The following is an 11362-nucleotide window of genomic DNA, read 5'->3' as shown; positions in this document are numbered from 1 at the left end:
CGCCACAGCCTTGGCTAGGCTCGGACAGGCGGCAGGGTGGGGTTTTCCACCGCCGACGTGTTTCCTGCCTTAAAGGCATTTCGCCCTTCCCTTTAAGACGCACCGCCCCCCTCTCAGTCATTCCCAAGATGGCGGACCTACTGGGCTCCATCCTGAGCTCCATGGAGAAGCCACCCAGCCTCGGCGACCAGGAAAGTCGGCGCAAGGCCCGAGGTGAGGATCCCAAATTTACAACCGCGTTAATATCTGCCGGTTCTTGGGACCGCACTCTTCCCTCTTTGGGCGATGCTCCACCTCCCGCCTTAAAAGACCCCTTCCTGGCCGCTTTGGAGACCCTCGGAGTCTCTGAAAGGGCTGCCGGCCGCCCGCGGACCTTAGCAGACGATGATTGGCTGCCGGAGTCTGATCTCCAGCGCCCTCCACTCGCCTAGCTTTCAGCAGTCTTTCTTTGCGATTGGCCAACCGGCCCCTCTGTCCGCTGTTGGCGAGCTCTGATTAGTAGAATGCCCCGCTCGTTCCTTCTTCCTATTGGGGAATGCTGTATTTCAAGACACGCCCCTCCACAGTCTTTTCTCGGCTATTGGCTAGCTCAACATAAAGCTCTACCTCCTAAATGTACCTTCCTCCTGACCCAGCTCTCCCTTACTTCTTCCCATTGGTTTGCTGGTGTCTTTATGCCCTGCCTCATTGACTTAACATAGTTCCTCGTACCTTCCTCCAACAGCTCTTTTCCCAGCTGTAGCCTTCACCTTCCTGTGTTACCCAGGCTGAACTGATATTCACTGGAGGGATGAGAATGCCCCGCCGGCCCTGTGCTGAGCAGTTTCCCTGAAATCTGTCTGGAGTTCGTAGCCAGGCAGGGCGCGGTTTGGCGGGTTCCTGGAGGCAAAGCTTAGCATTGGTGCTCACGCTTTAGCGATTGAAGAACCTAAACAGGATAACAGCCTTTGAAGGAACCGGCTCCCCATCCGCCCAAAAAAACATAGCAAACGGTGTTCAAGGGCTGAGGAATATCTATTGTTGTTTATTGCCTGCTAGGGGCCAAGGGTTCCCTCAAGGAAGCTATACCTCGGGTCTGAGGTGGTCGTCGATGGAATGAGACACAGATGTTTAGTGAACAATTTAGTAACTGCTTTGAAAGAAAAAGTGCATATATGAGCTGTTCACTGGGGTTCTAAACTTGTTTGCCAAAACGAGAGCTATGAAGAATAGGTAATTCAGTGGAAGAAAGTGTTATAGGCAGAGGTAAGACAAACAGCATAATGGGAGGAGGGAAATGGAATTATTTAACGTTCAGATGACTGAATAGGTGGAGGAGCACTCACATCAGCTGACAGACCAGCTTCAGTTCACTTTAGTCACTTGCCTGAGATCACAGTAAAAGTAGCACAATTTCAAATTCATTTTGTAACTTTTTTTTTTTTTTTCCCGAGGTAGGGTTTCACTCTAGCGCAGGCTGACCTGGAATTCACTATGTAGTCTCAGGGTGGCCTCAAACTCACGGCGATCCTCCTACCTCTGACTCCCAAGTGCTGGGGTTAAAGGCGTGTGCCACCACGCCCAGCTCTCATTTGTAACTTAAAATATATATATTATTTTTTATATTTTTGAGAAAGAGGTACACACACGCACACAGAGAATTGGCATATCAGGGCCTCCAGTTGCTGTTAAGGAACTCCAGACGCATGTGCCATCTTGCGCATCTGGTTTAAGTGTGTCCTTTGGCTTTGCAGGCAAGCACTTTAACCGCTAAGACATTCCTCTAGCCCTCCTATGTAACTTTTGAGTCTCCTTAACCATATTCTTATCAACTCTCTAGGTGCAGAGTAAACTGGAAAATCATGTAGGACACAGTGAATAGCCAAGATGGGATATACTGACGGGGAGGTCAGATAAATGAGAACTTCTAGCTTCTGGGCCCCAAAGTATTACTGGACAGGATATTATAGGGTCATTGTCCTCCTGAAGCTCATACTCTGGTGGGAGAGAAAACAAAATTACAGTATGCTTTCAGCACACGTGAGTGTCTAATCAAATGCACTTGGAGCTCAGAGAAATAAGTAAGTCTGGCTCATGATAAAAACCAGTGTTCACAAGAGGAGGAAAAGCATTCCTCGCAGAAGGAACAATATGCCAAAGGTATGGTGTGACTGTGAAGATGAGAGAGGTTCAGTGCAGCTGTTGGATTCCAGACTTGGTAGAAGAAATAGGCCTAAGGTTTTGAAATGGCAGAAAAGGGACTATTTCAGGTTCAGGAACAGGAGGAGACGAGCATGTACCTAAGTCACAAGAGGCAGTAAACACATCATGGGGAATACCAGCAGTAGAAAGGGCCCTTGTTAAGTACTGCTTTAGGGCTCTGGTAGAGCCCTGTGCAAGGCCCTTGGTTCAGTCCTCTATACCACTAGTCAGTCTGAGTGAGGCATGGAACTTCCAAAACTTAGGAAGCCAAAACAGGAGCCAAAATTCAAGGCCAGTCTAGACTAGTGAGTTCCAGACAAACGTGTATTACAGACTGAGACAAAACAAAAAAATGTACTGCCCTTGGGCTTGGGGATGTAGCTCAGTGGCAAAGCTCATGTTTGGCATGTGCAAGAGCCCTAGCACCATGTACCACACACACACCCACACAGACTCCACCAGGGGCAGAAGGGATCTGGTATACAGGCAGGATCCTGAGGAATGGGAGTAATCTTGGACACCTACAGTCCTAAAGGAAAAGGATGAGAAGAGTATCAGGTGAGCTATTTCAGGTACATTCTGTCCTTAGAAGTGGTGGTGGGGGGAGGTGGGTGTTAAAAAATATAGGAAGTTAAATTATTTTCCTCTCCTTGTAGACAATTAATACCATGAGCTGAGAAAACCTGAGGTCAGGGGCTTAGCCTTGTGTTCTTCCTTACCACTTAAGGTGCTTCGTGGGTTTCCTCCTCAGGGTGTGTGTATATGTATGGGCATATTCTTATGTATGAGTGCAGGTGCATGTGTCAGCACACATGCGGAAATCAGAGAACACTTTCAGGAGTCATTCCTCACCTTTGATCTCATTTGAGGCAGTGTCTTTCATTGTTGTGTGTTGACCAGCAAGATGGTCTGTCAGATTCCTGGAAATTATTCTTTTTTTGGTTTTTCGAGGTAGAATCTCACTCTAGCCCAGGCTGACCTGGAATTCACTATGTAGTCGCAGGATGGCCTCTAACTCACAGCCATCTCCTACCTCTGCCTCCCCAGTGCTGGGATTAAAGATGTGCACCTCCATGCCCAGCAGATTCCTGGAAATTCTGTCTCTGCCTCCCATATTGCTACCATAGCTTCTGGCTTTTTTTTTTTTTTTTTTTTTTTCCGAGGTAGGGTCTTGCTCTAGTCCAGGCTGACCTGGAATTCACTATTAGTCTCAGGGTGGCCTCGAACTCACAGCGATCCACCTACCTCTGCCTCCCAAGTGCTGGGATAAAGGCATGCGCCACATGCCCAGCAGCTTCTGGCTTTAATGGGGCCTGGGAATCTGAGTTTAGGTATTCAGACTTGAGTAGCAAGTGCAGTATCCACTGAGTCATCTCCCTAGCCTTATATTTTGTTTTATTTTGTTTTGTTTTTTTGCATGTGTGTATGTGTGGTGTGTGTGTGTGCATTTTCATGTGTGTGACTGTACATATGTGCAGGTGCAGGAGGCCAGAGGCTGACATTGGTGTTTACCTCAGTCTTTAGTCTTTCCTCACCTTACTTTTTTTTTGGGGGGGGGGGTCTTGAATTCACTATATAGTCTCTGGGTGGTCTCCAAATGCTGAGATTAAAGGCATGTGCCACCACACCCAGTTCCACCTTACTTCTTGAAATAGAATCTCTTACCGAACATAGAGTTCACTTGATTTGGCTAGACTAACTGGCCAGCAATCTCTCAGGAATCTTCCTATCTTTACTGCCCCAGCACTGCTAATGTAGGCATGCACCTCTGCACCTGGCTTTTACGTGTATGGTGGGGATCCAAACTTGGGTCCTCATGCTTGTACACCAAATACTAACCCATGGAGCCATCTCTCAAGCCCTATAGTTCTTTGCATGGTATGGCCATTAAGTAAATATTAATTGGCTTTCCTATGGGGTGGGTAAGTGTTGTCACATATGATTCTAGTCTTTGTAGATCCCACTACACTGAAGACAAAACTATGTTTTAGGGCTTGAGAAATGGCTTAGCGGTTAAGGTACTTGCCTGCAAATCCTAATGACCTGGGTTCAATTCCCTAGTACCCACATAAAGCCAGACACAAAAAGTGCATGTGTCTGAGTTCGTTTGAGCAGCTAGAGACCCTGATGCTCCATTTTCTCACTCCCTTTCTTTTTATCTGTATTTTTCTGCTTGTAAATAAAATATATTTTTTTAAGCTGGATATGTGTGAAAAAAAAAAAAAAAAGAAAAAAGAAAAAAGAAAAAAGAAAAAAGCCAGGTGTAGTGGGACACGCCTTTAATCCCAGCACTCAGGAGGCAGAGGTAGGAGGATCGCCATGAGTGTAAGGCCACCTGAGACTATAATTCCAGGTCAGCCTGGACCAGAGTGAAACTCTACCTTAAAAAAAAAAAAAAGGTGGCTATGTAGGCTGGAGGGATGGCTTAGCTGTTAAGGTGTTTGCCTGCAAAGCCAAAGAACCCAGGTTCAATTCCCTAGGACCTACGTTAGCCAGATGCACAAGGGGGTGCGTGTGTCTGGAGTTCATTTGCAGTGTCTGGAGGCCCTGGAACACCTATTCTCTTTCTCCTTTTCTCTCCCTCTTTATCTGTCAAATAAATAAATAAATTGAATTAAATATTTAAAAAAAAAGAAGCTGGATATGTTGGCCAGGCATGGTGTGCATGCCTTTAATCCCAGCACCCAGGAGGCAGAGGTAAGAGGATTGCCATGAGTTCAAGGCCACCCTGAGACTGCATAGTGAATTTCAGGTCAGCATGAGCTGGAGTGAGACCCTACCTTGAAAAACAAAAACAAACAAGCAAACAAAGAAAACACCTATGTTTTAATCATCTTGGTACTCCAGGGCCTATCACAGTGTCAGGTTAAGTAACTCAGCACCAGTAAATACTTGGCGAATCAACAATAAATTCTACCATCCAAGCCCAACACTTACCAGTGGACACTAGCCATCCTTTGAAGCTTGACAAATTCTCTCTGTGCAAACTTCCAGTCCTGGCCTCATGCTGCCATTTTGTGCCCCCAGAGCAGGCTGCACGCCTGAAGAAACTGCAAGAACAAGACAAGCAGCAGAAAGTGGAGTTTCGTAAAAGGGTGAGAACAACTGGATAGATCAAAGATAGCTTCTGGAAAGACTTGCAGTAAGAGTTGGAAGGTTGAGGACTCAGTTGTATTAAAAATGTCGGGCTGGAGAGATGGCTTGGCGGTTAAGCGCTTGCCTGTGAAGCCTAAGGACCCCGGTTCGAGGCTCGGTTCCCCAGGTCCCATGTTAGCCAGATGCACAAGGGGTGCACACATCTGGAATTCGCCATTCCCTCTCTCTCCTATCTGTCTTTCTCTCTGTGTCTGTCACTCTCAAATAAATAAATAAAAAATTTAAAAAATATATTTAAAAAAATGTCTTTTAGAAGCCAGTGGCATGGAAGCTGGGCAAGGCATGGGGAGGTATAAAAAGACTATTGACCCAGTTTGGGGGGGGATATTGGGTTGGAACTACTATCTTGTACCTTCTTCCCTTTGTTTCTCCCAAGATGGAGAAAGAGGTGTCTGATTTCATTCAAGACAGTGCACAGATCAAGAAAAAGTTCCAGCCTATGAACAAAATAGAGAGAAGCATACTGTGAGTATCTGTAAGGTAGAGGAGGCAAGAAATGGACAGCTGGGGCCATAAAGGAATCAGTGGAGACCCTTAAGAGGAGGGCACTAGGCCCCTATGGCTCAAGACATGTTTTCTCTTCTGTCCTCCCTCCCAGACATGATGTGGTGGAAGTGGCTGGTTTAACATCCTTCTCTTTTGGGGAAGATGATGACTGTCGCTATGTTATGATCTTCAAAAAGGTAAAAAGCCTGAATTCCTCATTAACACCTCTTAGCCTGTCCACCAGATCTTGGAGGAAGGAATGAGATTAAACATGTATGCGAACCCCTAACTCCATCATATACTTCCTCCTCAGGAGTTTGCACCCTCAGATGAGGAGCTGGACTCCTACCGTCATGGAGAGGAGTGGGACCCCCAGAAGGCTGAGGAGAAGCGAAAGCTAAAGGTGAGCTATGCCTGGAGATCCCTGGAGTCCATCAACATCACCTGAGAGGTCAGGGTCAGGGCTCTGAACACCAGTGGCCCACCTGTTTTCCTAGGAGCTGGCCCAGAGGCAGGAGGAGGAGGCAGCCCAGAAGGGACCTGTGGTGGTGAGCCCTGCCAGTGACTACAAAGACAAGTATAGCCACCTCATTGGCAAGGGAGCAGCCAAGGATGCAGCTCACATGCTACAAGCCAACAAGACCTATGGCTGTGGTAAGCCATAGTGGGGGCTGGGAGAGACCTGAGGAGAAGAGCATAGGATGGGAGGAGGGGAGCAGAGGCTGAAGCCCTGTCCACCCTCCCCCCCACCCCGCCCCCAGTGCCTGTGGCCAACAAGCGGGACACACGCTCCATTGAAGAGGCCATGAATGAGATCCGAGCCAAGAAACGTCTGCGGCAGAGCGGGGAAGAGTTGCCAACTACCTCTTAGGCATTCCACCCAGCTCCCTTTAACCTCCAGCAGGGCAGGGGCAGGAGGCTGCTGCTATCAGGACCCATCCTGAGCCCTATCTCTGAACCTTCAGGTCCTACCAGCTGTCATTCAGGCTGGGGGAGGAGGGGGACAGGTATTTGTCACCGTTGGAGCTTGGGTGTTGGATATGGGCTGTGTGTGTGTGTGTGTGTGTGTGTGTGTGTGTGTGTGTGTGTGTGAGAGAGAGAGAGAGAGAGAGAGAGAGAGAGAGAGAGAGGTGGGGGGAGAACAGGTGGGTATTTAATCTGTTAATCTGTATTATTCTGTTTTCCTTGGAACTGTCTTCCCCATGGATGAGGCTGGAGTTACTTTACATTCAATAAACACTGTTTGACCTTATGAATGTCTTGGAGGCAGTGACAAGATGAAAAGATAATTTCAGGTTGAATAATATAAAAGCACCTAGCTTAAAATTGTTGTTTGTATAAGCTAAAGATTATCAGTTATTGGCACTATCATTAGGAGTTACAAGGTTCTCTTTAAAAAAAAAAAAAAAAATTAGGGCTGGGGAGATGGCTTAGTAGTTAAGGCACTTGCCTGCAAAGCCAAAGGACCTAGGACCCACATAAGGCAGATTCTCAAGGTGGCACATGCGTCTGGCGTTCATTTGCAATGGCTGGAGGCCCTGGTACACCTATTCTCTATCTTTCTTTCTTTCTGTCTCTCAAATAAAAAAAGATATGTAAAAGAGGTGTTTTTTTTTTGTTGTCGTCGTTTAAATTAGGCTGGGGATATGGTTCAGTAGAAGCTATGCAAGCACTGAAGCTCTGGGTTCAATTCCCAGCACCACAGAAAAAGAAAGAAAGAGAAGAAAGAAAGAAAGAAAGAAAGAAAGAAAGAAAGAAAGAAAGAAAGAAAGAAAGAAAATAAATTATGTGTGGATGTATATGATGGGAGGTGCATGCACTACAATTTGTATGTAGAAGGACATACCTTGGGGTATTTGAAATCCTCTCCTTATGCTTTTCTGTTTGTTTGTTTTTTCAAGGTAGGGTCTCACTCTAGCCCAGGCTGACCTAGAATTCACTTTGTATTTTCAGGGTGGCTTCAAACTCATGGCAATCCTCTTACCTCTGCCTCCCAAGTGCTGGTATTAAGGACATGCACCACCACACCTGGCTTTAATGAGATTTTTTTTTTTTTTTTTTTTTTTTGAGGTAGGATGTCACTCAGGTCCAGGCTGACCTGGAATTAACTATGTAGTCTCAGGGTAGCCTTGATCATGGTGATCCTCCTACCTCTGCCTTCCAAGTGCTGGGATTAAAGGCATGCGTTACCATGCCCAGCTTTATGAGAAATTTTAAAATTATTATTTATTTAGAGACAGAAGGGAGAGTGAGAATGGACATGCAAACTCCTCACAGCAAATGAAGTTCAGACACGTGCTACTTTGTGCATATGATCCTATGTGGGTCCTAGAGAAATGAACCCTGGTCATTAGGCTTTCAGGCAAGCACCTTAACCACTAAGCCATCTCTCCAACCCCATGCCTGCTTTTTGTTGTTGTTATTTTTTTTAAATTTTATTTATTTATTTGAGAGAGAAAGAACGGGTGCTCCAGGGCCTCCAGCTACTGCAAACAAACTCCAGACGCGTGCACCCCCCTGTGTATCTGGCTTAAGTGGGTCCTGGGGAATCAAACCTGGGTCCTTTGGCTTTGCAGGCAAACATCTTAAACACTAAGCCATCCCCCTAGCCCTTGTTAATTTTTTAAAATATATTTAAAAAATTTTTTTCAAGTGGCGAGAGACAGAGAGATGCACATACACAATGGGGTAGGGGCATGTCAGGACCTTTAGCCACTGCAAATGAACTCCAGATGCATGTGCCACTTTGTGCATCTGGCTTAATGTAGGTATTGGGGAATCAAACCTGGGTTGTCAGACTGCAGAAAGGTGTCTTAACCACTGAACCATCTCTCCACACTCCCCTTTTTAAAATTTTTAAATTTATTTTTTTATATATTTTTTTTTCAAATTTTTATTAACTTCCATGATTACAAAAAATAACCCATGGTAATACCCTCCCTCCTCCCCACTTTCCCCTTTGAAACTCCATTCTCCATCATATCCTTTCCCCAGCTCAGTCATTCTCTCTTTTATTTTGATGTCATGGTCTTTTCCTCCTCTTATGATGGTCTTGTGTAGGTAGTGTCAGGCACTATGAGGTCATGGGTATCCAGGCCATTTTATGGCTGAAGGGAGCACGTCTTACATTCTTACTGCCACCTCTTCCGCATTAGACCCTGAGCCTTGGAAGTTGTCATAGAGATATTACAGGACTGAGCACTCCGGTCACTTCTTTCTAGCACCATGATACCTTCTGAGTCATCCCAAGGTCACTGCTATCTGAAAATAGAAGATTCTCTACCAAAAGTGAGAGTAGCATTAATATATGGGTATGAACATTAAGAGAAGTGCTTACTGGGCAGTTTGATGAGCATAGTATATACATTTAGCCAGACATCAGCAGATGTTACACCACTAGGGCTCATGACTACCCGTTTTAAGTTTTCAGTATCAAGGATGTGTTTCCTCCCATGGAGCGGGCCTCCAGTCCAATTGGAGGGCAGTTGGTTTCCACCATGATAGACATGCCACTATTGTACCTGTTGGCTCATTTGGCCTAGCTGGCTAAATATAAGGCTTGCAGTGTCCAGTGTTGATTATCTTCACTGGTGATTTCTCTTTCTCCTACTGAACTGCATGTAGAATGGCTTCTTCTAGCTTTCTGTCAGTTCAGACTCCATTATTATTATTATTATTATTATCATTTGGTTTTTCAAGGTAGGGTCTCACTCTAGCCCAGAATGAATTCACTGTGTAGTCTCAGGTTGGCCTTGAACTCAGTGATCCTCCTACTTCTGCCTCCAGAGTGCTGGGATTAAAGGTGTGCACCACCACGCCTGGCTAACTTTAAAAAATTATCATTTTGTTTTAATTATTAGATACAGAGGGAGAGAAAGAATGGGCACTCCAGGGCCTCTAGCCACTGCAAATGAACTCCAGATGCATGTGCCCCTTGTGCATCTGGCTTCCATGGGTCCTGGGGAATTAATCCAGAGCCCTTTGGCTTTACAGTCAAACACCTCAATGGCTAAACCATCTCTCCAGCCCCTGGCCAACTATTTTTTCCCCAATTTTTATTTACATCTTCCATGACTATAAAAATATCCCATGGTAATGCCCTCCCTCCCCCTGCTTTCCCCTTTGAAATTCCATTCTCCATCATATATCCCCCCTCTCAATCAGTCTCTCTTTTATTTTGATATCTTGATCTTTTCCTCTTCTTATGACGGTCTTGTGTAGGTAGTGTCAGGCACTGTGAGGTCATGGATATCTAGGCCATTTTGTGCTGGAGGGAGCATGTTGTAAGGAGTCCTACCCTTCCTTTGGCTCTTACATTCTTTCCGCCACCTCTTCTGCATTAGACCCTGAGCCTTGGAAGGTGTGATCGAGATATTACTCAGTACTCCAGTCACTTCTTTACAGCACCATGATACCTTCTGAGTCCTGGCTAACTTTTTGTTGTTTTGCTTTTTTCAGGTAGTTTCACTCTAGCCCAGGCTGACCTGGAATTCACTCTGTAGTCTCAGGCTGGCCTTGAACTCCTAGCAGTCCTCCTACCTCTGCCTCCCATGTGCTGGGGTTAAAGGTATGCACCACTGTACCAGGTTTAATTTTTTTTTGTGTGTGAATTATTGAGCTTATGTAGGGAAAAGTAATAATTGATGAGGTTTATTTAGGGGAAATTGATAACTAGAAAAAAGCTGAAGTAGTCCACACACATGTGGCAGATCGGAAATAGAAGCCCTTTCAAATAATAGACCAGAGGATTAAGAAATGTGAAGGAGCTGGGCATGGTGGCACACGCCCTTAATCCCAGCACTTGGGAGGCAGAGGTAAGAGGATTGCATGAGTTCAAGGCCACCCTGAGACTATGTAGTGAATTTCAGGTCAGCCTGGACTGGAGACCCTACCTTGAAAAACCAAAAAAAAAAAAAAAAAAATCATGAAGGACTGGCATCAAACATGAATCTTACATATAATCAAAATGAGAGGTATCTCCAAAACATGACGTATAGAAGGCAATAAGAAAAATACCCAACTCAAAGTAAGTATCCACCCCCCTTAGGAGGGACATATTCACATGAGTGCTCAGGCCAGGTAATAGGACAAAAGGAAGAGAGAGGGGATTTTTTAACTTGTACCTCTTTCCTCACTATAAAATGGAGATAATAAGCCAAGTGTGGTGGTGCATGTCTTTAGTCCACACAGCACCTGGGAGGCAGAGGTAGGAGAATCACTGAGTTTGAGGCCAGCTTGAGACTACTATGTAGTGTATTCCAGATCAGCCTGGGCTAGAGTGAGACCCTACCTGGAAAACAAAAAAATGGCAATATAATGGTAACTGTCTGACAGGACTGTTTTAAAACTTACATAGGTCAAGAACATGTCAAGTATCAAGATACGTTCTAGGTTCTCAGAAGCTCCATAGAAATGGTAGCTATTCTTGTCATTCATCCTCACAAAGCACTCAGTCTGGCTACAGCTTTTATTCCATAGTGCACTGGCAGTCCTGCCCCCAACACCCCACCCCCTCCAGTGCTGGTGATATCAGGTCCTT

The 11362-nt window shown here is 45.5% G+C and overlaps 1 protein-coding gene across 1 annotated transcript; it reads left to right on the top strand.

Moving 5' to 3' along the window:
• Positions 1–109: 109 nt before the first annotated feature.
• Positions 110–7264, top strand: Spag7 (sperm associated antigen 7). The gene is made up of 7 exons (XM_045158773.1): positions 110–213; positions 5209–5276; positions 5714–5802; positions 5936–6020; positions 6137–6226; positions 6321–6477; positions 6585–7264. The coding sequence occupies exons 1-7, from the start codon at positions 129–131 to the stop codon at positions 6692–6694; spliced, it is 684 nt and encodes a 227-aa protein (XP_045014708.1). The 5' UTR covers positions 110–128; the 3' UTR covers positions 6695–7264.
• The last annotated feature ends 4098 nt before the right edge of the window (positions 7265–11362 follow it).

This window comes from Jaculus jaculus, chromosome 9 (assembly GCF_020740685.1).
Source record: "Jaculus jaculus isolate mJacJac1 chromosome 9, mJacJac1.mat.Y.cur, whole genome shotgun sequence".
NCBI classification, from domain to species: Eukaryota; Metazoa; Chordata; class Mammalia; order Rodentia; family Dipodidae; genus Jaculus; species Jaculus jaculus.
The sequence above is the reverse complement of the archived record's forward strand: the minus strand, read 5'-3'. Positions and strand labels throughout refer to the sequence as shown.